General features: G+C 41.0%; 1 protein-coding gene across 1 annotated transcript; it reads left to right on the forward strand.

The window, feature by feature from the left end:
• On the forward strand, positions 1-27,463 carry LOC131910870 (cathepsin M-like). Its single transcript, XM_059262761.1, has 9 exons — positions 1-108; positions 21,303-21,453; positions 23,907-24,041; positions 24,319-24,441; positions 24,534-24,680; positions 25,150-25,374; positions 25,762-25,924; positions 26,528-26,645; positions 27,186-27,463. The coding sequence occupies exons 3-9, from the start codon at positions 23,916-23,918 to the stop codon at positions 27,283-27,285; spliced, it is 1,002 nt and encodes a 333-aa protein (XP_059118744.1). The 5' UTR covers positions 1-108; positions 21,303-21,453; positions 23,907-23,915; the 3' UTR covers positions 27,286-27,463.

The following is a 27,463-nucleotide window of genomic DNA, read 5'->3' on the forward strand; positions in this document are numbered from 1 at the left end:
AGATTGGAATAACACTGAGGTGCCCTATGTTGTTCTGAGCAGTTTGCACATGCTCTTCCTGTCATTTTTACAACAACCATTCACAGTGGTCACCAGACTTCAGTGTAGGTCAGTACCATCCTGAAGCCTTGAGAAAACTCAGTTGTCTGAATACAATTCCCTGTTTGTCTAGTTTAGTAGGTGTGGGGTAAATTTCAGAAATGTGTTTTCCTATCAAGTTCCCAAGGATGAGATTGCTGCTGATCATTAAATCATAGCAAAGAATCATTGTGTAGATGCTGAGCTAGCTTATATGACTAACTTTCTGAATGAAGGTGTCACTGTAATTGAGGAGGCAGAGGGAGGATGGTGTCAGATACCCTCCTAATGTGGACAATAGCCGCAGTATAAGTCATGCCAGCAGGGCTTAGAAGTGGCAGGTGAGTGTTAGATCTTTCAACCTCATCGCTTGACTCGTTCTCATGTTTTGGTTGGCAAACTCGACCCCTAGAGCCCAATAGCTGCATGAGAAGTCGACTTGATTCCTGAAGCCACCTGAGATGAGATTCAAAGTCTCTGTAACAACATCGCCTCCATTTGATGAAGCTGCCTGCTCACCTGGTGCAAAATTGGAGAAAGAAAATCTACTTAAACTGCTGCCTAAAAGGGACATTATCTTGTGAACTAAGCCATAGCTAGAGAGACTTTATTAAGCAATATGGAAATACCTACAGAGATAACAGGACACATACATCCATGTATTAAATTTTATAGCCAAGTAGAAGAGTGGGCCTCTGCAGATGCAAAAATATTACAGATAAACAAAAACATCTGAGGTGAAGGGGATCTGGATAGGCAGATGTCTGGCATTTGCAGACAGGTGAGGACAAATAGACTTCACCTGGGGCACAGTGGATGGGAATTCTGATCAGATATGAAGAGTGATCAGATAGTAATGATGATTCTTTGTGCTGACCTGACTTATCATGTGTCTGACATGAGTTGATGCAAGGACCTGAAAAGACGTAGTGAATAGATGAGTCAGAGCTCAGGATGGAGTAGGGACTGATATTATTCAACAGATATTGAATAAATTTCAATGAAGGCATTTCAATGTCATATGACAATAATACTGTGTTATGATATCTAACTTAAATACCCATTACTTAAAAATCTCTTAATTAATTTTAGGTATTGTACATACTTAGTAGTATAGACTGCAGGGTCAACAAGTGTTACATAATTCTTCTTGGATCACACAACCCATACAAATACATTAATCAATGGAAAAAACAAATATGGTGTCTCTATGTTATAGAAAATTATGTAATCTGAAAAAATGAGGAAAATTTGACAGTAGCTTCTGGGTGCTAATTTATCTCTTACTGGTTCCACTTTTTGCTACTGGTATAAGGAAAATTACCTTCTATCTCATCTATGATAAGGGAAAATACTCAACTCATAGCAGCAGGCAAATCTCTACACAGAGAAAATGAAGTGGTGGATGCTGAGGTTGGGGGAGATGGAGATAAAGTATTATTGTCTAATAAATCCAGAGTTTCCATGCATGTGATGGAGGCATTCTAAAGACCCACATGGTTTTGGGTGCACCACAGTACATGTATTACCACAATGAAAAGAGTGGCAGTTAAGGTGATGCTTCTAGCTACTAATCTATTTAATCTCAAACAGTAAGAAGCTAGATAGTTTAAAGAGGTCCCTCATGGAAGTCCATTCATTTTCCCCATGTACTATTTGGACTTCAACACCACTTTGAAGTTTGGATTTCACATTCCCCTAAAGATTCTTGTGAGAGCAAGCTATATTCCATCCTGACACTGGGCAAGAATGCATCCCAGGGTCTATATTCTTACAGGATCCCACAATAACTGTGGATTAAACTAGAAATAACACACTATAATATACTTAGCCCACTTGAAAGATGGTGATAAAAACCTATCATTCTTACCTAAAATAAGTGTTAGGCTGAAACATGAGTTTACAAAGGAAGCCACTCATCTAGCAAAATGTCATGTATTGTGTGATCCAAGCCTGAAAGGCTGGTGCCCTTCCTCTGACTAAATCCACAAATTCAGATCCTCACAGCCCATTGAGGCAACAGGCATCCCACCCCTCCAGGACAAGGTGGGATCATATCTCAGTATGAGTATGAAGTTGCAGAGCCCTGAAGCCCAATCCAGTAATCAACACAGCCAAAGAGAAGGCCAAGCTGTGGACCTTTCTGTGTTCCTTAAGGAGAATAGTCTAGAAATCTTTCACCCAAGAGAAGAGGTTTTCATCCAAGATAAGTCCATTACCTGCTGTATATTAGGCAAGGACATGATGCCACATTGCCCCAGCTACTGGAATCTCTATGTACTAGGATCACATTTATACATCAGCAAAGTTTTGCTTGGTAGAAATTCTAGACTAACTATGTCCTCAGTCCCTAGTTATAGAGCTTTTGAACCTAGAGGGCCATGGTCATCATTCTGATAATGTAAGTCTGCAGTACACATGCCGTTTCATTCCTAAAACTCTAGGCATGTGTTCTGTATTTTGGTGGGGTAACAAAATGCCACCCTTGGTATCTTCAGTCCAAACAAATACTCAGCCTTTTCCAAAATCTGTGGATAAATATATGGAAGAATAGTTCAGATAATTTTATGCCACAATGGATGTTTTAATTTCTCAGAAAGGAGTAAGAAGGCATTTTAGAAGAGTTGGTGTAGTCCTGTCTTTATTTCTTTTCATACTCTAGGTTCTTTCAATTTAATTTTTATTTAATTTATTTTGCATCCTGACCACAGCCTTCCCTCCCTCCTCTCTTCATACTCCCTCTCCAAACCTCTTTTCTTCTACCCACCATCCACTCCTCCTCCATATTTTCTCAGAAAGGGGCAGGCCTTCCATGCGTGTCAGCAAAGCATGGCATATCAAGCTACCTTAACATCAAGCCCCTTCCCCTGTATTCAGTCTGGACAAGGCAATCTAGCCTGAGGAATAGGGTCCCAAGAGCCAGCCAAAGCACTGAGGATAGCCCCTGCTCCCCTTGCCAGGAGTCCTACAAATAGACCAATCTATACAACTGTCAATATACTCAGAGGGCCTAGGTTCATCCCATGCAGGACTTTCCCAGCTTGGCCCAATGTTTGACCTTGAGTCTCTGAACCTGCCTTCATCCATCACTGGATGAGGCTCTCTGATGACAACTGGGGTAATCATCAATCTGATCACAGGGGATGGCTCATTCAGGCTATATATCCACTGCTGCCAGGAGTCTTAGTTGGGGCCCTCCTTATAGACTTGCAGAAATGTCCCTTGCATCAGGCTTCTACCCAGCTCTGTAAAGCCCCCCCTTTCCAGTAATCTCTCACAGCATTCTCCCCATCCACCCACCCCTCAACATAAGCACTCAAGTTCCCATGCCCACCTGCTCCCAGTCTGACCAGGATATCTCTATTTCCCCTTCCCAGGAAAATTCACGCCCAACTTGGGCCTTCCTTGTTACCTAGCCTCCCTGGGTCTGTGGATTGTAGCATGATTATCCTTTAATTAATAGCTAGTATCCACTTATGAGTAAGAACATACCATGCTTGCCATTCTGAGTCTGGGTTACCTCACTCAGGATGATTTTTTTGTAGTTCCATCCATTTGCCTTCAAATTTCCTGATGTCATTGTTTTTAAAAGCTGAGTAATACTCAATTGTGTAAATGTAGTACATTTTCTTTATCCATTCTTTGGTTGAGGGACATCTAAGTTGTAAATAATTTGTGGCTATTATGAATAAAGCTGTTATGAACATAGTTGAGCAAATGTCCTTGTGGTATGATGGAGCATCTTTTGGGTATATGCCCAAGAGCGGTATAGCTGGGTCTGGAGGTAGATCAATTCCCAATTTTCTGAGAAACCTCCATAATGATTTCCAAAGTGACTGTACAAGTTTGTACCCCCACCAGCCATGGAGCAATGTTCCCCTTGCTCCACATTCTCCCCTGCATGAACTGTCATTCATGTTTTTGAACTTAGACATTCTGACAGGTGTAAGATGGAATCTCAGAGTTATTTTGATTTGCATTTCCCTGATAACTAAGGATGTCAAACAATTCTTTAAGTATATTTTGGCCATTTGAGATTCTTCTGTTGAGAATTCTCTGTAACTAGAGTTTTCCTGCCTTGCCCACAGTTAGGACAAATCTTTGTCACCCGCCAGTCCCACAGCCGCTCAGACCCAACCAAGTAAACACAGAGACTTATATTGCTTACAAACTGTATGGCCGTGGCAGGCTTCTTGCTAACTGTTCTTATAGCTTAAATTAATCCATTTCCATAAATCTGTACCTTGTCATGTGGCTTGTGGCTTACCGGCATCTTCACATGCTGCTTGTCTTGGCGGCGGCTGGCAGTGACTCCTTCCGCCTTCCTGTTCTTTCTTTTCTCCTCTCTGTTAGTCCCGCCTATACTTCTTGCCTAACCACTGGCCAATCAGTGTTTTATTTATTGACCAATCAGAGCAATTTGACATACAGACCATCCCACAGCAATTCTCTGAAGAGAATTTAAATCTGTAGCCCATTTTTAATTGGATTATTTGGTGTCTGTTCAAAGCAATGAAAACCCTAACAAAGATGGGTGGATTACATTGACGTATTTGCATATGTTGAACCATCTCTGCCTCTGTGGAATGAAACTTAATCATGTGGATAGTATTTTTGATGTGTTCTTGGATTCAGTTTGAGAGTATTTTTGCATTAATGTTCATGAGAGAAATTGATGTGTAATTCTCTTTCTTTGTTGAGTTTTTGTGTGGCTTGGGTAGCAGGGTGACTTTGGCCTCATAAAAAGAATTTGGCTCCATCCGTTTGCCTGCAAACCTCATGATGTCATTGTTTTTCTCTGCTGAGTAGTATTCCATTGTGTATATGTACCACATTTTATCATCCTGAGTGAGGTAACCCAGACTCAGAAAAACAAACATGGTATGTACTTACTCATAGGAGGATACTAGATGTGGAACAAGGATGACTGGACTGCTACTCACATCAATAGGGAGGCTACCTGGAAAACAGGACCCCAAGAAAGACACAGGGATCACCCAATGATGGAGAAATGGATGAGATCTTCATGAACAGCCTGGACATGAGTGGGGGAAATGAAGGGTGAGGGTCGAGGGAAAGAGAGCTTGGGGGAGCGGGAGATCCCAGCTGGATCAACAACAGAGAGGGAGAACAAGGAATAGGAGACCATGGTAAATGAAGACCACATGAGAATAGGAAGAAGCAAAGTGCTAGAGAGGCCCACAGAAATCCACAAAGATACCCCCACAATAGACTGCTGACAATGGTCGAGAGACAGCCCGAACTGACCTACTCTGGTGATGGGATGGCCAAACACCCTAATTGTCGTGCTAGAAACCCCATCCAACTACTGAGGGATCTGGATGCAGAGATCCACGGCTAGGCCCCGGGTGGAACTCCGGGAGTCCAATTAGTGAGAAAGAGGAGGGTTTATATGAGCAAGAATTGTTGAGACCAAGGTGGGTAAAGCACAGGGACAAATAGCCAAACGAATGGAAACACATGAACTATGACCCAATGGCTGAGGGGCCCCCAACTGGATCAGGCCCTCTGAATGGGTGAGACAGTTGATTGGCTTGATCTGTTTGGGAGGCATCCAGGCAGTGGGACCGGGTCCTGTGCTCATTGCATGAGTTGGCTGTTTGAAATCTGGGGCCTATGCAGGGTCACTTGGCTCAGCCTGGGAGGAGGGGACTGGACCTGCCTGGACTGAGTCTACCAGGTTGATTTCAGTCCTGGGGGGGGAGGCTTTGCCCTGGAGGAGGTGGGAATGGGGGGTGGGCTGGGGGGAAGGTGAGGGGGGCGGGAGGGGGGAGAACAAAGGAATCCGTGGCTGATATGTAGAACTGAATTATATTGTAAAATAAAATAAAATAAAATTAAATTAAAAAAAGAATTTGTCAGTGTTCCTTCTGTTTCTATTTTTTGAGCACTGCTGGCATTAACTCTTCTTTGAAACTCTTGCAGAGTTCTGTGCTAAAACCATTTGGCTCTTGGCTTTTTTGACTGGGAGACTTTTAATGACTGCTTCTATTTCCTTAAGGATTATAAGTCTATTTACATTGTTTATCTGATCTTGATTTAACTTTGGTAAGTGATATCTATCAAGAAATTTGTCCATTTCTTTTAGATTTTTAAATTTTGTGGCATACAAGTTTTTGAAGTGTGACCTAATAACTCTGTGGATTTCATTGGTGTCTGTTGTTATATTCCACTTTTTGTTTCTGATTTTGTTAATTTGAATAAGGTTTTTTTTATCTTATTCATTTCTCAAAGAACCAACACTTTGATTCACTGATTCTTTGTATTGTTCTCTTTTTTTCCACTTAATTGTTTCCAGGCCCCAGTTTTATTATTTTCTGCCATCTACTCCTCTTGAGTGAATTTGCTTTTTTGTTTTGTTTTGTTTTGTTTTTGTTTTTTCTCTAGAGCTTTCAGGTGTGCTGAAGCTGCGTGTGTGAGATCTCTCCAGTTTCTCTATGCAGGCACTTGGTGCTATGAACTTTCATCTCAGCGTCCCTTCATTGCATCCCATGAGTTTGGGTGTGTTGTACATTTGTTTTCATTGAATTGTAGGAAGTCTCTTAATTTCCTTCTTTATTTCTTCCTTGACCTGGTAGTCATTCAGTATAGAGTCGTCCAGCTTCCATAAGGTTGTAGTCTTCCTGTTATTTCTGTTGTTGAAATCCAGTTTTAATCTGTGGTGGTCTGATAGAATGCAGGGGGCTATTTCAATTTTCTTGTATTATTGAGACTCACTTTGTGACTGGGTATGTGGTAAATTTCGGAGAATGTTCTGTGAGGTGCTGAGAAGAAGGTATGTTCTTTTGTGTTTTGCTGAAATGTTCTGTATATATCTGTTAGGTCAATTGGTTCATAAAGTATGTTAACTCCGTTATTTCTCTGTTTAGTTTATGTCTAGGTGACCTGTCCATTGGTGAGAGTAGGTTGTTGATGTCTCCCACTCTCAATTTGTGAGGGTCAATTTGTGGTTTAAGCTTTAGTAATGCTTCTTCTACAAATGTGGGTGCCCTTGCATTTGGGGCATAGATACTAAAAATTGAAACATCATTTTGGTGATTTTTTTTCCTTTGATAAGTATGAAGTGTCCTTCCCCATATCTTTTGATTAATCTTGGTTTGAAGTCTATGTTGTTAGATATTAGAATAGTGACACAAGCTTGCTTCTTATGGACATTTGCTTGGAAAGTATTTTTCCAATCCTTCACTCTGAGGTAATATCTATCTTTGATGTTGAGGTGTGTTTCATGTGTTCAGCAGAAGAATAGATCTTGTTTTTTTAATCCATTCTGTGAGTCTGTGGCTTTTTATTGGAGAATTGAGCCCATTTGTAGAGATATCACTGACCGATAATTGTTAATTTTATTGCAGTTGTTGTTGTTAGTGTGTGTGTGTGTGTGTGTGTGTGTGTGTGTGTCTGTGTGTGTCTGTGTCTGTGTTTTCCTTCTTTGGATTGTGCTGGTGTGAGATTATTTATTACCTGTATTTTCATGGGTGTAGTTAACCTCCTTTGGGTGGAGTTTTCCTTCTACTACATTCTTTAGGGCTGGGTTTGTATAGATACTGTTTAAATTTGCCTTTATTATGTAATATATTGTTTTCTCCATTTGATTGAATGTTTTTCTGGGTATAATAGTCTGGGCTGGCATCTGTGGTCTCTTATAGTTGAAATGCATCTATCCAGGTCCTTCTGGCTTTTAGAGTCTCCATTTAGAATTAAGGTATAATTTTAATAGGTCTGACTTCATATGTTACTTGGCCTTTTCCCCTTGCAGCTTTTAATATTCTTTATTTGTTATGAGTGTTTAGTATTTTGATTATTATGTATTCAGGGTGTGGAGATATTTTATCTGTGTCCCTCAATAAAGTTTATCTGAAGATCAGAGGAAAAAGTCAGCCACTATATTAAACATAGAAGTCAGGCAATGGTAGCACACACCTTTAATCCTATCACTTGGGAGGCAGGGATCTGTCTGGATCTCTGTGAGTTCAAGGCCACACTGGGAACAGAGCCAGGCATAGTGGCACACACCTTAAATTCCAACACTAGTTAACCATAAAGGTCTGGAGGTCTGTACAGATAGACAGGAAGTGACAGAGCAGGGCTGGAAGAGGAAGTGATGTAGCTGGGCAGAGAAGAAATGAGTTGGCAGAACAGAAAAGCATATAGGTATGGGTATATAGGAAGTAGGTCTCTTTGGAAGCTGCAGAGTTGGTGAGGTGAGGTTAGCTGTGGCTTTTCCTATTCCTCTGATCTCTCAGGTTTTAACTCTGATATCTGGCTCCAGGTTTTTTATTTGATAAGACCCTTTAAGATTCGTGTTATACCAGGGGACTTTCTTTACTGGTCCAATCTATTTGGTGTTCTGTAAGCTTTTTGTATCTTTATAGGCATATTCTTCTTTAGGTTAGGAAAATTTTCCTGTATGGTTTTGTTTCTGTTTCCTTTCTCATCTTCTGGCTGGAGAGGCCTACGGTTGAGTAGAAGGTCTCTGCCTGACTTGGTATTTCTGATGGCCTCTGGTCAAGCAGGAAGTTGCTGCCTAAGTTTGCTGTTGGAGTTCTGGTGATGTACATGGCCTCTGATCTGGCCCGGGGTCCTCTGGGGTTCAGGATGCTGGTCTGTCCTCTGGTGGAGTAGGAGCTTCCTCCAGAAGTGTGGAGTAGGTTTTGGTGACAAGGAGAGGAGGGTGGTTGAGGTTACACTGGGCAGGCATGGGTGAAGGAGAGGGGTGGTCTTACCTGGGGTTCAGGATGCTGACCTGGCCTCTGGTTGGGTAGGAGGCTTCTGCCAGAGATGTGTACCAGGACATGGTAACAAGGAAAGGAGAGTCAGTTTGTGTTAGTCTGGGCAGGTGCAGGCAGGGTGGGGGTGTGGCGGCTTACCTGGTTTTCAGGGAACTGGCCTGGGCTATGGTGGGGTAGGAGGCTTCAGCTGGTTTTTAGGAAGCTGGCCTGACCTGTGATGAGGGTAGGAGGCTCCCACCAGAGGTTTGCGCCAGGGGATAGTGATAAGGACAGGAGGGTTGATTGGAGTTTCATTGGGGAGGCACAAGCAGGATGAGAGGGTGGTTTTACCTGGGGTTCAGGAGGCTGGCCTGGTCTCTGGTGGTATAGAGGCTTCCACCAGCGGTGTTGGCTGGAATATGGTGATTAGGAGAAGAGGTGTGGTTGGAGTTTTGCTGGACTGGCATGGGCATGATTGAGGGTTGTCTTACCTGGAGTTCAGGGCTTTGGTCTGGCCTTTGGTGGGGTGGGAGTCTTTTGCCAGAAGTGTGTGGGAATTTGACATTTTTAATTGCTATGAATTCAACCGGTTTCAGTTCTTGGCCCCATTGTGCAGTGAGATGGTACCGTGCACTATTGCACTGTGCTGTGCTAGGCTGTGACTCTCCCTTGTCCAACACTTCAACCTGGTATGAGCTTCCCTGTGACTGTGGAAGACATCAAGGTGACTGTGATTTCATTTTCTGGGTTGTGACAGATTAAAGTGTAATTGTGTGATTGACTTTGTTACACCAGACTCCCTCAGAGGGTACCAGGTGCCTGGAAACTTTGCTCAGAAGTCATATAAATTGACTGTTTCATTGGTAGAGACCTCCAAGCAGTAGATGCCCTTCTCCATGTCCTAGATAGAATGCCTGGTGGGAACTGACATCAGTCAAACCATGGTGGAATTTGGGTTTCATCTTTCTTGAGGGAGTAGTCATATGTAAATATCTAATGGACAGTTTGAGAGAGACTATAACCCTATCAGTTCTTGTTTTGTAGCACTGCCCAGAGATGCTCCATGCCGTCACTCGGGTATCTTGAATAATGTGCCCCAAAGTTGTGAATTTGACAACAGTCTTGCTCAACCATGCAACATGGAGGTTACAGTGGAAGGACACATGTTAAAGCTGTGAGAATTTATCTTCCAAAGGAAACATTGTCTATATGTAGTAAATATGCTTCTAGATTCAGTCTCTGCAGTTAAGATGTGGGTCACATGCCTGTCACCAATTCAGCCTCCATTTGAATTGACATGTTCAAAGGATGCATTGAGTTTCTATACAAGTTCTTTCCCAAATGGAAGTTGAGACACAGTTTTGGAGAATTTGGCTAGTGGATTGTATCCATTCCCTTAATTCTGAATTTTATGACTTTTCTCAGCCCTTTCCTCCAGTTGTAAAAAAGGGTAGCCTCATGTTCTATCTTAGACAGTGAATTCTTTTCTGAGTCATGTCTTTCTTTATTTGCTGATCATTCATTTTGCCCAGTGAGGTCCAGGACAGTGCCAACCCCTCTGGGGAGTTTTTTTTTTTTTTTCCTGGAACCAGGAACTGCTGACTTTCTATGCATGTGGCCAAGGACTACATGTTTAGAACACTGGATTGTGGGTTGTTAGTCTCAGGATTTTAATGGAATTTGTGAGTCAATGAGTACAATCCTGATGGTCTATGCGTCAGTTCTATGAAAGCCACTGGAGGAACTGTCCCTTTAGGGAAGTCATGGTCTGAGTGCAGTCAGGATAAAAGTAATGAACACAGAACACAGAGACACACCATGGAGAGTTAAAGTGGTAGGCATTGCTCCTAGATAGTTGAAGGTTTTGATCTGCCCTGAAATGTGGCTCCCAGATTTCAGGTAAAGGTTGTCTGCTGGAGATTACGGACTCACCAGGTTACTTCCAGTAGCTGGTATAGTTTGTTTAGGAGTTTCATGATTACTCTGAAGGTACAGGGCAGAGAATTTTGGGAACACTGGGCCAGGCTATAATGGACCTTGTGAATGGATAGCTAATTTCATTTTGGAGTATTTGTTCTATGGATTGTGACCATGGAAGTCATCTGATAGCTATTATTATAGTTACAAGTGTCTTTCATAAAGGAATTGAATGGAGTGACTTTAATGGGGCCTCTGGCAGCATAGCAAGACTTCTCCTGTGAAAATCCTTGGTTGTCTTCAGTTCCTGGCATAATTCATTGACAGTGTGATGGAAATATCCTCCCCCACTATTGGGAATGACATACTAAATTTGTATGTGCCTTTTACTGGGTAATGGGCTGGGGTGCTTGAATCTCTATAGAAGTCAGGATCTCATGAGGGAGCACTGGTTGATTGGCCAGGAGGGCTCATCAGAACCCTGAGAAGGTCCACCATTGAGACAAGTGATGTTAGTGACTGTGTTGGGGCAAGATATCTAGAGAGCGACAATGATAGCACACCCAATGAGGAAAGCAGTGACTGAACAGGTAGATGGATTTATCTGATTCTGGAGGGGTTCACACTTGAGGAGAAGCCTGAGGTTTTTCAGTGACTCGCAGGAAGGCTGAGGTTGGCAGTTCCTTGGTGGTCCATTGTCAATTCAGAGAACCTGGAAGCAGCCCAATGATAGGAATCCTGCCTGCAGCAGCAACTTCTCCTAGGAACAAGGCTAGCCTTTTGCAATATCATCTAATCCTTGCTTAGGAGTTCTACAAGATGGGAAGGGCCTATGAATTAGGTAATTACCCTCATGTCTGTGCTTTGTATCTCAGTTACATACAGGTGGAAGTTGGCTTGGTGGCAGAGCAAAGTTGGGATCCTTAATAAAAGTCTCCGAGTCTTTAGAAAACCTGTTAAAATTTAATATACATTTAACATTTGTGAGGTCCTGCATTTGGGCTTCCCTGGGAGTCTGATCAAGAATTTAAGTTGATTCTGCATAAGGACTCTGAATTCTACAATAGCCTACAACTGACTGGAATGCTGTCACCTATCTGAGAGTTTTGGGAGTGGCAAGTCCAAGCTAGGCCTACTCTGGTCTTAAGACTCTGATTCCCTTTGTCAGAATAAGGGCAAAATAGGTGGCTTTGGTTTGGCACAATTGGGCCTTTCCTTATTGGATTTCCCTTGTAATCTCTATCAGCTAAGAAATAAAAAAGATTCCTCTCTTCAGGAAATAATCCTTTCAGCCAGCGACACAAAAGAAGCTCATCTACATACTGAATTGTGCCTATCTCTTAGTTCTTCAAGTTTACCCACTTCAGTGGTCATTGTGATTCAGAGTGATGGAAATTCTTCTATAGACCCTTTGAAGGTAGTGTTCTCTGTATGTGCCAGAGGCAATTTCAGTCAAGTGTTTCTGTCTCTATTCTGTCAATTCTCTCCCCACAAAACATGTATTATAGCAAAGGTGGTTTTATTGTCTATGTTTGAGGTTGAAGAATGAATCTATAGGTGGTAAAGGTAGTGAAATAAAGAGCAGAAGCCTTTAAAGATCAGGAAGTGAATTGAGGCTAGGTTTTGGATTTAGTCCTATGTGTATATCCAGGTAGACGCTAAGTGAGCATCTTTACTGTGTACATATTCTTATGGTGGGCAGGAGTTCATGTTACTCCTGGTCTGTGACCCCCAAGTTATTGTCATGACAGTGTCTAAGAGGTTAGAGTGTCTGAAAGAATCTGTCATACCTGTGATTACACTGTTGTGAGAAACTGATTCTAGCCTCAGAAAATATAGACTTCAGTAGCAAGTTTCTCACTAATTCCTCATGAACTCCCTCCTCTGGCTCCTTATTTGTGTCGGAGACATTAAGACAGAAAAGATCTCAGCGAGAGAGAGCTATCCTTCTACCTGATGTTTCTAGGGTCTGGATAGGACATGAGAAAGATTTAAAGAAGACCTGAAAAAAAAGTAGCCAAAAATTAGAGGAACTTCAAATGCAGAGCAAAGTACCTGATTGAGAGGAGAATGAGATAGCCTTGGTTGAGAGCAGATATTACAGTGTTTGCTTGATGGGTTGTATACTAAATATTGGGAATGTGGGAAAATCAACATTTTGAGTATGTGACTTTGCAAAGATTATTTATTTGGTGTATTATGATGAAGACTAACAGACATGAAGCCATTATTTTAACACATGCTCAGCTAGATGACTGCTGACCTCATGTCTAAATAATATATTCTATTTAGGTTGTAGGTTCATCATTCACATTCCTTTTTTGGTTTATTGTTCTATAGTCTCCCTTTCACCTCTTTCTATTTCTTTGTCAGATCCTTTGTCAAAACCAGAAACTGTGAACTATTAAATTTTCTATCAATTGTTTAATTTGTTTTTATTGTCTGCTTGGTTTTATTTTTTTTATTTTCTTCTTATTATTTTACTTGCTTTTTGTTTGGGTGCCAGTTGTGGGACTTTATTCAGGTTTTATGGTACCTCAACCAAAGGAAGCTCCTGTGTTTAACACATACAGGTCAGTCTACAGAGTCACTCTTTTCTAGAGGTCTCTGATCAGAAAAGCTATTGGGGAATCTGACTGGAAATAGTGACTAGCAGGAAGTGCCCTGCTGAGGGGAGTGACATTATTCCTTTTGGAAAGCCACACTGCGTAAATGTTGTACCTGGATGTTGGCTTTCAAGGGTTAAGTAGGAGGGATGGAGGTGGGAAATCATGATAGAGGAACAAATATAGGGAGAAGTAAAGAACACTGAAGTCTAATAAAAAGTCATATGGGAACTTATTTCCATAGAAGCTTTTATGTGAGTTAAAATGTAGTTATCCTATAACAGTATGACAATGCCTTTACTTGACACCATAGGATAACAAGAAGCCCAACGTAAGGAATGGGTTACCATTTGGGAGTTATTGGCTGGTGAGGTCTCATAGAGCCCCAATCATTACAGGTTATTGCCAATGCTATTGGTTACCCACCAGAATTAGTGGTAAGACCCTATTGCTGAAGACACTACATGATTCATAGAACATGAATAAATAAAGCAACTACTGACTTCAAAGCTTCATACCCTTTAGCTAGCTCTCTTAGTGCTGTAAGGTGAATGCTCCTGGAAAGGGTAAGTCTGATATCAGCCTTACACCTCTGTGTACTCTGAGAGGTATAATAACACTACTGGCCCGACAAGATATGTCCACTGGTGCGATAATGGTATGGGTGTTGTTGGAGCAAACAATTTCATGATTGGATTTAAGGCCAGCTACACAAGATCAAACAATTATCAGTTAAATGGATAGAAATGAAAACAAACCAAGAATCTATGGCTAAACAGGTCATAGACCCAGAGGAGAATCTACTATTATTCTGCTAAATGGATATAGTATTAAACAGACTTCTAATGACTTACTGTTATATTCATAGATCAATGCACCTCTCAGTCCTTATCAGAAGCTTCTGTTTGCAGTAGATGGCAATAAACAGAGAGACCCACAGTTGGTCAAGGTGAGAAGCATAAGAGAATATAAAATGCTCAGCCCTAAATAGAATATATATATCATGCCCACCTTCCCAAGTCTCAGTAATAAAGGTGGAGGAGGAGGCATAAAGATTGCAAGAGCCTGCTGGGCAGTGGTGGTGACGCATGCCTTTAATCTCAGCACTCAGGAGGCAGAGCCAGGTGGATCTCTGTGAGTTTGAGGCTAGCCTGGGCTACAGAGTGAGATCCAGGACAGGCACCAAAACTACACAGAGAAACCCTGTCTCAGAAAAAAAATTGCAAGATCCAGAAGTGGTAGATGACTACAGACTGTTTTTGAGACATACTTGGGCAGCTATGTATGTGAATCCATAGTGGTGATGACAGCATGTACAAGACTTGTATAAGCTTAAGCCAGACAAAGTCCCAGTATGTAAAGGGGAGGTAGGCATAAAGTCCTACACCTGGATGAAGAACCAATGCCAATTTATGGCTGATGAGAGAGTCAGTTTTATTTAGGAGAGTAGCTCCAGGCAGGCCAGTGGGAGGCCACACATCTAAAATAATATGGACAGTACAAACTGGACTTGATGTATTTAAAAGGAAAAAGACACAAAGTTGAGCAGTAGAACAGAAGACTAGGTATGTCAGGAGCTGGGGAAGTGAGTGAATAACAAAAACACTGTATGAAGATTTTAAATAATTAACAAAATTGAAAGGAAACACAAATGAGTGGTAAAGTAAAGATGCAACTAAAACACACTTGGAAAAATCAGTTCTGGTATTTATTTTAGTCAGAGGAAAAGACAGTTAAGGTCTTTGAACTGAGAGATCCACACACAAACACATGTCATGGATTTGAATTGAGAGAATCACATGTACACACATCTGTCATGGGCTTGCTCCTGGGGAAATGTGTCATCATCATAAGGACCTTGTAGTCTTAGAAACCAAAGCATGGAATGTGGTAGTTTGAATGAGAGTGGTCCTCAAAAGCACTTATGTTTCAATATTTGGTCTGCAGTTGATGGAACTCCTTGGGAAGGTTTAGGAGATGCGGCCTTGTTGGAGGAGCTGTGTCACTGGGGGCAGGCTTTGAGGTTTCAAGACATGTGCTCTTCACCTCTTGCTTGCAGTTTAAGATGTGGAGGTATGAAGTCTCAGTTGTTCCTGCCACCATCATGGACTATAAACTTCTGGAACCAAAGCTTAATTAAGTGCTTTCTTTTATAAGGTGCTTTGTTTGGCCTTGGGGTTTTATTATAGCAGTAGAAAAGTAACTAATATCTGGGCATAGTATTAAACCTATTCCTAATAAGTTATCACTATACTCAGATTAGTGCACCTCTCAGCTCTCACCTGAGAAGTTTCTCTTTGCAGCAGATGCCGATTAACACAGACCTACAACTGGCCAACGTGCAGAGAAAGGGAAACTTGGAAATTTTCAGTCCTAAGTGGAAAAATACCATATTCTTCCTTTAAATACATAACCCTCATTATGTAAAAGCGTAGAGGAAGAGTGCAAGAGCTTGAGGTGGTCTATGAGGACAAGGAAACTGTTTGTGGACATAGAAAGCAGCTACAAATGAGAACTCACAGACATTGTGACAGGATCCACTAGACCATTACAAACCAAAGTGAGACCAAGTGCCAGCACAGACAGGGTGGTTGGCACACAGTCTTACCCCGAATCATGATGCTGTTGGCAACTTTTAGCTTCTTGGTGAGGGAGATTCAGTTTTCTCTAAGACTGTAGTTAAAAGGAGATTTATTTAATGGCGTAACTTACAAGTTAAGGGATAGGTAGGTCGCAGGGTCTGGGGAAGGTGTATCGCAGTCCAGCGGTGTTCTCTGGAGCTCTGCTTGGCCCACCTCCACTGTCCAGCATCCCAGAACAGAGAGTGCGCTGGCCCATCCAGGTCTCGGGTCTCCAGGCACCTCTCTTGGCCCTGCCTTGTAGGCGTGACAGTTGCCGAAGTCTCAGTGGGGGTTGGAACTTCCAGATCAAAGCTGGAATGGCTACCCACTACATCTCCCCCATTTTGTCTAAATAAGAAAGTTCTAACCTAATACAAGACTATATGCAAAGGAATAGTTATCAAATATTGTCCAGGAATAATGAGGGATAATGACCTAGATAAGATGGAACTACAACCAATGCAAACAATATCAAGCAAGAAACACATACTAAAATCCAGAGAAGTATAGAGCATAGGTAAATGACATGTTACAAAGATCGTTCCAAAAGTTGTCCTATCCTAAAGAACCTGAATCTAATACTTAATATGTTCTATCTACTAAGTTGTAACTATAACTGCTAGTCTTCAATCCCATCAAAGACCTGAAAAGGAATATAATAGTACCTGAGAAATGGTAGATGGATGCAAGCAACTTTCAGGAATCTTGCAAGAGTAGACTGAGACAGCTGGCATCCTGGACAGTCACCTAATGTTTTTCAGCATTGTTGGTGCATTCAAATTGGCTACAGGCCTAAAGTATCTGACAGACCATTTTCAGAAGCAGGAATTCTGAAAGACCATCTTACCCTGTCTTGGCAGAGTACAGTGGTCGCTTTCCTTGTGTCCCACTTGTCTAGAAAGGACAGCATTGCATTTGTACTGTCAGCCATTGAGGCAAGGGCAGTTCTTTGCCCAGTAGGCCATTTTGTGCCAAGAAGACAAACTTCCAAATGGAAATGTCTTAGAATCCCAACATTCTCTCGGGATCAAATTGGTGCAGCCAGGAGCAATTGTGTCTCACGTCAACAGAATTCTAAGTTATTTAAATGTCATATTCTCTAGGTCTACGAAGTGTTTGAAGATTACCTGTCCATCTGACCTATGTATCTGTAAATCTGGATAACCTAACTAACGTAACTATAGAGATGACAAGCATAGGTGACTATAAATCTATAAGTCTTATCTACCAAAATAACCTAAGGACTAAGGCTTCACATAAACAAGGTAAACAGTCAATAAGCAAATGTATGGTAAAGAACGATGACTTCAAAATTGTGACAATACATAAGATGTTTATAACAGAGGTAGGAGTATATAGTGCAATATGCAATATGACAATAATCTTAAATATATATCAATATACTGAATATCCTAAACTGAAGTAGAACATACATAAAGTATGACAGATATAAATTTACATTTGTATCAATATACAAATATTTCAAATAAGAGTAGAAATATATGTACATTATTAACAAATATAGTTCTGTATTTGTAACAATATACAAATTATCTTAAACAGGAATATAAAAATAGTTTACATTTGTATCAACATATAAGAATCTATAACAGTGCAAATTACAGTGCAAATTATCTAAGGCTGCTATTTTACTAAATTTGTTTACTAGTATATACAATAATCTACCATAATATCTTATACCTATCCATTCCATTTTTTCTTTTCCCTTTTTTCTCTTTTTTTTTGGAATACTGAGTCTAATATTTTCTTCCACCCCCAACCCTATAACCATCATCCATAACCCTGAGAATTATGAAACCTAAGGGAGAAGGGGCGTCGTTTTCTTAGAATTGCTTCCTGCTGTTTAGGGAGTGATGTTATCTCTGTTGGGTACTATGAGAAAGCTCAGATAGTTAAATCTCAGTTAGACTAACTGTAGGTTCTGCAGCAAGTCTTAGAGTAATGGGTAAGATTGTCTGAAATTCTGGCATGAAGTGTAGTATGATGATGATTACCATGGCATCATTCTGGATTGGGTAGAGTTGTTGTTGTTGGGGCCCCATCTTCCTTCTGGAGACTTCCGAGATTGTTATTGGAAAAACTTATTTGTTATCAAAATGGAAGGTTTGGATTTAAAGAGGACATAGCATGTAAGAAAGGATTCTGAGAAATCAAGAGTAAGCATGGAGAGAATTAGAATCTAGAAGACAATGGTCCCTTTTTATTGGTTTCCTTCTGTAGGTTAGCTGACTAATACCCGTGAGAGGACTACATCCAAGAATATTTGGGTAGCAAAAATTAGTCTTGATGGGTTTAAAAAATAAAGACATGGATTTATGTGGGTAGGAAAGTGAGACAGAGCTGGGAAGACTGGGAGAGGATGCTGAATGTGATAAAAACATATTGTGTGAAATCTCAAAGAACTGATTAAAGAAGAGAATATCCATGTTGCTGCTGCTGGCTGTGTTGGTGTCTGTGGTCTGTGTGGCTACCAGAAGCCATGCTGATGTCCATGATCTGAGCTACCACCAGCTGCCATGGTCAAGGAAGCTTCTTTCGCAGTGGTATTGATGACTGCAGACTCATAACTAAGAATGAGACATTGAAGGCTTCTGTGACTATATGTCCTCCCACAAAAAAAAAAAAAAAGAAACAGTCCAGACAGGAAGCTATTGAGGAGAGTCCTTAAAAACTGTGATAAAGATAATGAACTGTAGCTCTTCACAGCTGATTGTTCCTGGCAAGGGGGTGGGAAAGAACTCAGTTTTCTTTAAGAAGCTGGTCAATGGGAATATTCCAATGAATATAAATTGAAATTTTTTTTTTTTTTTGTGTGTGTGTGTGTGTGTGTGTGCAAGGGTGGAAAGGTGAATGGGAAGTGAGTGTGAACAGAGTGCATTGTACAAAATTCCCAAGTAATTAATAAAAATTTTATGTTGGGGGGAAAACAAAAAAGCAAACAGTTTCAGGGCTGATTTATATACTTTGCTAATGTTCTAGACATTAGGCTTCTTTCTTACTGGTGGACAGGGGAAGGTCATGTAACATATTTGCTAATGTAAACTTGTTTTCTGGGAAGGCCCTCTAAATTTTGCTGATATCTGTGTTAGACGCAGGAATGCAGACTTCCAATAGCTTCACTACCTCTTACTTGCTCAGGTGGGGTGTTGACCCTTATCCTAGAGATCAACATCTGTCTACAGTGGGCAGAACTCTGTGGTTGTTCAGTAGGTAGATAACTTCTTGAAAATTCAGGCCAGGTTCAGGTCACTATGGGATGAATTGAGTACAGGTAAGAAATTCTGATGGTTTAGACACAACTTATTATTATTATTATTAAGAAAATTTCTATTCATTTTACATACCAACCACAGATCCCCCCTCTCCCTTACCTCCTCCCACCTCCCCCCACCTTCCCCCCACCAAACCGCCCCCCATTCCCATCTCCTCCAATGCAAGGCCTCCCATGGGGAGTCAGCAGAGCCTGGTACACTCAGTTGAGGCAGGTTCAAGCCCCTCCCCCTGCACCAAGGGTGTATAAGGTATCCCACCATAGGCAGTGGGCTCCAAAAAGCCTGTTCATGCACTAGGGATGGATCCTGATTCCACTGTCAGGGGACTTCTTAAGCAGATCAAATTACACAACTGTCTTGCCTATGCAGAGGGCCTAGTTGAGTCCTATGGAGGCTCTACAGTTATTGGTCCACAGTTCATGAGTTCCCACTAGTTTGGTTTGGTTGTCTGTACATTTCCCCATCATGGTCTTGATACCCCTTGCTCATAGAATCCCTCTTCACTCTCTTTGACTGGACTCCTGGAGCTTGGCCTGGTGCTCAGCTATGGATCTCTGCATCTGCCTCCCTCAGTTACTGGAGAAAGCCTCTATGATGACAGGACAACCCACAGCTCCAGAAAAGCTAACAAGGAGAACCCTAAGAGGGATGCATGGATTGCACTGGGAAGGGGAAATAGATGAGATCTCCATGAGTAAACTGGGGGTGAGGGGGGCAATGGAGGGTAGGGGATAGGAGATGAGAACATAAGGGAATGGGATGGTTGAGTTGGAACAGGGACGGAGTGGGAGAGCAATGAAGAGAAACCATGACAGAGGAAGACATTATGGGGATAGGGAGGAAACAGGAGCTAGGGAAGTTCCCAGGAATCCATAAGGATGACTCCACCTTAGACTACTAGCAATACTGGAAAGGGTGCCTGAACTAGCCTACCCCAGTATCAGATTGGTGAATAGACACAACTTCTGAGTAACAAGAAGCTACATCCACTTCTCATGCATGATGGAGGGCACCTTAAGTCCTTGGCCAGAATGTCTGTTGAGATTATGAGTGACACAATAGGCTTTATTTAAGATCACTAATCATTTTATTTTTCCTAATGAAATTGGGAGAAGTGAAATTTGCACCTATCTCAGTTTATAGGCAAGGAAGAGGGTGGAGGGTCTGAAAATGCAAAAATCTCTCCCCACCCAAAAAAAAAAAAAACCATAATCAGAGTTCAAGGGATATCTGGCATGTATGACCAGACATCAAATGGGTAACAGTTGAGGAGGAGAACCCTGATTAGATTTGAAGGGTGGTCAGATAGAAATAATGATTTGTGCTGATTTGACATATCACCACTGTAAGGACCAACCTTCAGAAGCTCAGGAATTGAGGGGGAGCCATGGAGTCGGCAAACTAATCACTCAATTTGACTTTTCTATTCTATCTGAGGGAGTAAAACTTAATTTTCTAGGGCCAGTGAGTAGGGCAAAACTTAACTGTCTGGGGCTGGTGAAAAAGGGAAAACACACACACACACACACACACACACACACACACACACACACCTTTAAGGTATTTCTATCATTTCTCTCCCATCTCTTTATTTCTTTTCTTACCTTTATCCAGATGTATCTCTTCTGCATATTTTTTATTTTTTTCTTACAGCTTATATATCTCAGCAAAATCTTTCAAGCAGTATAAAAATTACAATGCGGTTACATCCTATTTTTCAAGTGAATGAGTACAATGACTACAAGTAAAAAACAGCATGTTTTCCATACACCTTACATGATTAAACATTTTACATACTACCAGTGAAGAACAAATTATCCTCAAGAACCCACGCACATTCATTTCCAAGCAATTTGTTATAGAATAACAAAGTATAAGCAAGCAAGGTATTTTTCTCAGCAAGTTTTTCACTGGCAGGCAGCATTTTGCAGTTACAAAGAAAGGACCAATCATTTTATTATTTATCTCAAAAGATAGTCTTAGAAGAAATCTTAGAAGAATCACAAATCTAATCTTTTATATATGAAAAAGAATCAGTCAGCTCTATTTTTAAATCCTCAGGGTACACACCCACTCATCAACAGTTTTTATATTAGGAAGCAGAGGGCAGAAATGGGCGCAAGGAATTAGTCATCACTTTTGATCACCAACCCATCCTAGCAGGAAAGGCATTATTCAAGAAATGAAGAAACAGGTATTCTATGGCTTACAGGTATGATAATGTATACTCTCTATGACCTAAATATCCTTCACTGTTTCTGCTATATTTAGAAACTTACTTGTTAAGTTTAGATTTTGTGTACTTTGGGTAATGTAGGTTGTAGAGTAGACAAGAATCATATATTTCTTCCCTGATCTAAGGAAGCAACAAAATGCCACAGTGAATGAACACATAGAATATGAAATCTTCAAGTAATAGAAAATTGTAGAACTTTAGTAAAGGATGATATTTTGACAGTAGGTAGTGGAAACTACTTTATTTCCTAATGGTCTGCTTTCAATACTGGTACAGTGGAAATTACCTCCAACATGGCAATGGGAAGGAAAAACATTCCACCTTTGGCAGCAGACAAATTCCTAAACAGAGAAATTGAAGTGGGGGTGCTGAAGTTGAGGACAGGGATTAGAGGATGTTTAATGAGTGCTGAGTTTCCTAAGAGAAGAATCTTTCCTGAGACCTACATGGTGATGTTTGCACAGCACTGTTGGTGTCCCTACAGCCACTGAGGTGTATATCTAGAGTGGCAAAAGTGGAAACTTTGAGGTGATGTATGTGTTACCCAGTGAAAAGATGGACATATTTGAGCATTCTTGCTGAGGGGTACTCAATTTAAATTAAAGTAAAGAAAAGCTAGACAGTTTCAGGGGACTCTGAGAGCAAGGACATTCATCTTTCACCTTAGGTTTTAGCCTTGAATATTGCTGTCTTGTTTGGGAATCACCTTATCCTAAAAATTCCTCTGAAAGTCATCTCTGATACACCCTGAAAATGAGAAAAAAGTCATTCCAAGGTCTGTGTTTTCATAGAATCTCACCTTAGATGTGGATTAAACAAAAAATATGGTACTGGTTTGCCAAGAAAAACTTTTTTCTTGAGCTGCTCATGAAGCAAAATGTCAGGTATCAGGTGATGGAATGTGGAAAGCCTAACCATCTGTTCCTCTAGCAAGGTCCATAGGTTCAGCTGCACACAGGCCACTGAGGCAACCCATGTCCACCTCTTCGTGACAGGTGGGATGGGATTTAGTAAGAGCCTGGAGTCCCAGAGCTTGGAGTTCTAGAGTCCAGAGCGTTGGAGCCTGGAGGCCCAATCTTGTAATCAGAACAGAAAATCAGAAGGGCAAGGTTGAGGGGTGGGGCTGACTAGCCAGATACTTAGGATTTAAAGCCTGAGTGAGGTGTTGCTTGGCCAGATCCTGGGACTTCAGTGATCTTTGAAAAGCTGTGGAGTGCACTGAGGTAGCAGTGGTCATCACAGGTGAGGCCCGGCCTCTCCAAAGGCAGAATGGGAAGTGACCCTGGAGGAGAGTCTTGAGAGACTTCATGGAGAATCAGGCAGAGCCTCAGGAATGAGAATATCTTCTCAATCTCAGCAGCCCTGCTGTGTGGAGGTGGAAGAGGGTGAGGGAGCCAGAAAGGAAATCAGGCACCCCTGGGTCCAGGTTTATGTAGGTTCCCATTAAGTGCAAGACTGGCCTTGTCTAGAGAGAGTGACAGCTGGTACCGTGTGCAGTAGGGACATCTTTATCTCATTCTTGGCCTACAGAAATCATTTTCCTGCACATTATCACTGGATAAAAACTACTTTTCATGATTGGCATGAGCAGAAGTAATAGCAGGTGGCATGTCTCTAGACAAGAAGTATAGAGGACATGGCTTAAGAGACCCAGCATGTCTTGATCTGAAATCCTGGGAGTGGCTTTCTCCAGTACCCCACCTTCACTGGTGGCTCTGTCTTACAATGACATTCCATGTGATGCTTTCCTCACTGAGGTAATGTGTATAGTTGTAAAGATCCAAGAGTGTGTCAGATGGATTAGGATCTATAAACCTTCCTGTATTTTTTAAGGAGGACTCGAGGTAAGGTTCAAAATAAGCCCATATCTTGATGCACGTTAGGCAGGGATAAAACAGCATGTGGCCCCAATTCATGAGGCAACCTTCTGATTAGGATAAGATGATATGCAAAAGAAGTTTTGCTTCATTACAAATCCTAGGTTTCCTATGCCACAAGTCCATAGTTGTATAGCTTTTGAACTTTGAATGCATTGTTCTCTTTTTGATAAATTAAGTTTCTAGTATATATGCGGTTTATATTCCTAGAATTCTGGCCATATGCTGTACTTTATTTATTTATTTGTTTGTTTATCTATTTATTTATTTTATTTTATTCTTCTCTCATATATTACATCCCGACTACAGATTTCCCTCTCACCACACCTCCCAGGTGCTGTGCATTTTTATGGACTAACCAACTAAATACCATTCATTGAGCCTTTAGTCCAAATATATATTTAGCCATTTCCAAAATTTGTGGATAAATATTTAGAATAATAGTTCAAATAATTTATCTACTATGGATGTTTTCAGTTGTCAGGAAGGAGTAAGAAGGCATTTTAGAAGTGGTGATGTAGTCACACTTTCATTTCTCTTCCCTGTCAGCAGGCTTGAGTCATGATTCCTGCTGTCTTTCTGGCTGTAATGTGCTTGGGAATGGCCTCATCTACTCCATCACCTGATCCCATTTTGGATGCTGATTGGCAGAAATGGAAGATTAAATATGGAAAAACATACAGTCTGGTTGGTAATGTTGAAACTGTCCAGAGGAAACTCAGAGAGCTTGCTGTTGGGGGTTATGGGCATAATAGAGGCCATGGAAACTGCCTTTCTCTGAAGAATTACATATACAGGAGAGCATAGAGTGGTTAGAATCTCTCTTCCTAGATATGTGTCAAATGGTTTGTTTCAATGTCCTGAAATCTCTCTCTCTCTGGGTTCTCTTAACCTGTTACAACAAGTATTTGGGCAGCTTGTGTAGCGGTTAAAAATAAATGTCATCCATTATTTTTATTTCCAGGAGGAAGAAGGACGGAAGAAAGCAGTATGGGAAGAAAATATGAAGATGATCAAATTGCACAATGGGGAGAATGGCCTGGGGAAGAATGGTTTCACCATGGAAATGAATGAATTTGGTGACATGGTGAATGTGACATGTATAGCTTCACAATGTATTTTCCTCTTTAAATTCTTGATGTCTTTGTTTTTCAATGATTTATGTATTTTTCCTTAAAGACTGGTGAAGAATTCAGGAACATGATGATTAATTTCCAAGTCCCAACTCTCAAGAAAGAGAAAAATGTCCAGAAACGTCTGGCTGGTGATGTGCCCAATTTTATAAACTGGAAAAAAAGAGGTTATGTTACCACTGTGCGGAGACAGGTATTACTATTTCACATGCTCATCTTATTCAACCACTGAGGAAGTTAGGAAGTGACATATCTGTATGGATTGAGTTGAGTTTTCAATAATATTTTAATTTTTCTTGTGTTTTTACACAATGCATACCAAACATTTGCATCCACCACTACCTTAGCCTTACAGCTCCACCTAGTGTCCTCCATCACGTCTTTAGACTTCATATCACCTTTTATTGCTATCTATAACCTGCAGACACCAGTAGATCCTGCCCTTATGTGCATGTGTGTGACCAACCACTGTGGCATGAGCAAACTGCTATCAGTCAGGTCTCCAAAGAAGACTGAGTTTCCCTTGACAGGCTTCCATCAATTGCTAGTGGTGGAAGTATTGACATAGTATTCAGTAGTGATGAAGTATTGATGATAGTATTCAGCTGTCTGATCTGGAATTGCTAGTTTTTGTGGATGACTCTCTTTTCCTCTCTGCTTAGAGTGACTGTAATGCTTGTTGGGCTATTTCTGTGGCTGGTGCCACAGAAGGACAGATATTCCGGAAAACAGGCAAACTGATTCCTCTGAGTGTACAGAACCTAGTGGACTGTTCTAGATCTCACGGTAATGAGGGCTGTTACAGAGGCAATACATACCTTGCATTTGAGTATGTGAAAGACAATGGAGGTCTGGAGTCCGAGGCAACGTATCCATATGAAGACAAGGTAAATGTACTTTCTATGTTATTGTTATTTCAAGCCTGTCATCCCAGCACTATCTTTGCATGGTTATCTACTGATACGGTTTCCATGTAGCTGACCCTACTTCTATAAACATGGAGAATATGCAAAATCTTTGTATAGAATATAAATTTCTTCACTATGAAAATTTCTTACGGACAGCAATACCTAATGGGGTGTCACTGATAACATGAGAGCTAATTTTCAGTTTCAAATCCCCCAGTAGCATTTTATTTCCTGGGATACTTTATAATAGCCCAGTCTTGGGGATGCTGAGCTGCAAAGTGAAGAGTGTGATTCTGACTCCTGTTCTATAGGGCCCAGAGGGACTAAAAGACTAACCTAGTCTTTTAACTCTTTATATTTTTTAAGGAAGGACCCTGCAGGTACAGTCCGGATAATTCTACTGCTAATATCACAGGTGTTGTGTTAGTCCCACAGAGTGAGAATGCCCTAATGTATGCTGTGGCAACTATAGGTCCCATTTCTGTTGCAATTGATGCAAGACATAATTCTTTCCAGTTCTATAAACGAGGTAGGCATGCACTCTTTTAGATATTAATTAAAAATGTATGACATATCCATGGCATTTCTGTTCAACAAACCATTTATTAAAATATCAAACATGATTAGAATATGTGGGTCTGCATATTTTATAGCTATCCATTTAATAATCTTGTGTGTCATTTGTACTTGACACAACCTTCCCCTTGCATGCAAACAATACATAATCAATAAAATGTATTGTTTAACTTAGTTTCTCAGTTTTCTACATGTGATAAGTCTTTAAGACTTTTAATGAGATGACATTTCCAGAATAACCTAAAGAGGATCTTGAATTAAGTAATTTATGCTCAGTAGTGCTTGCTTGCAATGGGGTTCTATTAGTGAAATCACAAGACATGAAGAGTCATCTTCTATGCATGTAGACAAGTGTTTATCAACACATTTATGATCGTTTGAATTTCTCTGGATTCTAATGAGGACCTGTATCAGGATTCCTGTCAATGACTGATTCTGTTGTCACTAGAGTTTATAACATTTCAGTGAAGTCAGAAACGCTTTACCTACTGTTGGTGACCATTGTCGTCATCAGGTTCCTGGGGCCTCTCACTGCTTCACTGATTTTATTTTTCAGGTATATATTATGAGCCATATTGCAGTAGTCGTAATATCAGCCACTCTATGCTAGTGGTTGGCTATGGCTTTGAAGGAGAAGAATCAGAAGGCAGGAAATATTGGCTGGTCAAGAACAGGTATAAATTGCCAAAATTATTTGTATTTGAGGTTGGAGAGAGATTTTTTTTTCTGTTTCTAGTGACAGTTTGCTGGGTGGGAGCTCTTTTCCCCAGGCTCTTAGGCACTGAGCTGTCTGCAGCCTCACTCCTGGCTTTCAGTGGGATTCTGAACTTGAATTTCAGTTTTTGTATGGCCAGAGCTTGATCTTCTGAGCTCTTTCTATGCCTGGAGCAGCCATCTCATGCTGTGTGGTCACAATGTTCATATTCAGCTACTGGTTTCCCTGGATTCTAATATGATATTTGTGCCATTGATTTTCTAAAATCTGACACAATTGTTACATCTGAACCACCAATAGATGGAAAATTGTCCTATCTTTTCCTTGCTGTGATTTTCACAGTCTTTTGTGAGATAACTCTTGGTTCCCAAGTGTTGACTCTCTGCTTTTTCTGATGCTTTCTATTAAGTTGACCTCTGGGTCAGTGCTCAGACAAGTTATTATAATAATCCATTGTGCTGTGTTATTTTTACTAAAGGGAAAACATGCTTTCTTTCAGCATGGGCATTAAATGGGGCATTAGAGGCTACGTGAAGATCGCCAGAGACCATAGAAACCACTGTGGAATTGCTACATATGGCATGTACCCTATAGTGTGAACTGCCTGGTGGTGACAAGGAAGGGACGGATTTAAGACAACATGTACAGAAGAGGCAACCTTCTCATAGCAACCAGCCACTGCTGTGCGTATAAGACACCCCAGTCACTGAAGAGCCAGTTGTGGTGTGAATTTTGTGACATATTTCTTCTAGTAAGATATGACCACCACTGTAACTG

Source organism: Peromyscus eremicus, chromosome 5 (genome assembly GCF_949786415.1).
Source record: "Peromyscus eremicus chromosome 5, PerEre_H2_v1, whole genome shotgun sequence".
NCBI lineage: Eukaryota > Metazoa > Chordata > Mammalia > Rodentia > Cricetidae > Peromyscus > Peromyscus eremicus.

Bases quoted from the DNA above. Each gene is read 5' to 3' on its own strand.
- LOC131910870 (XM_059262761.1), top strand. From the start codon at position 23,916: ATGATTCCTGCTGTCTTTCTGGCTGTAATGTGCTTGGGAATGGCCTCA. The intron at 24,442-24,533 runs GTGAATGTGACA...TTTTCCTTAAAG, and splicing joins TGAATGAATTTGGTGACATG to ACTGGTGAAGAATTCAGGAA. The intron at 25,375-25,761 runs GTAAATGTACTT...ATATTTTTTAAG, and splicing joins CGTATCCATATGAAGACAAG to GAAGGACCCTGCAGGTACAG.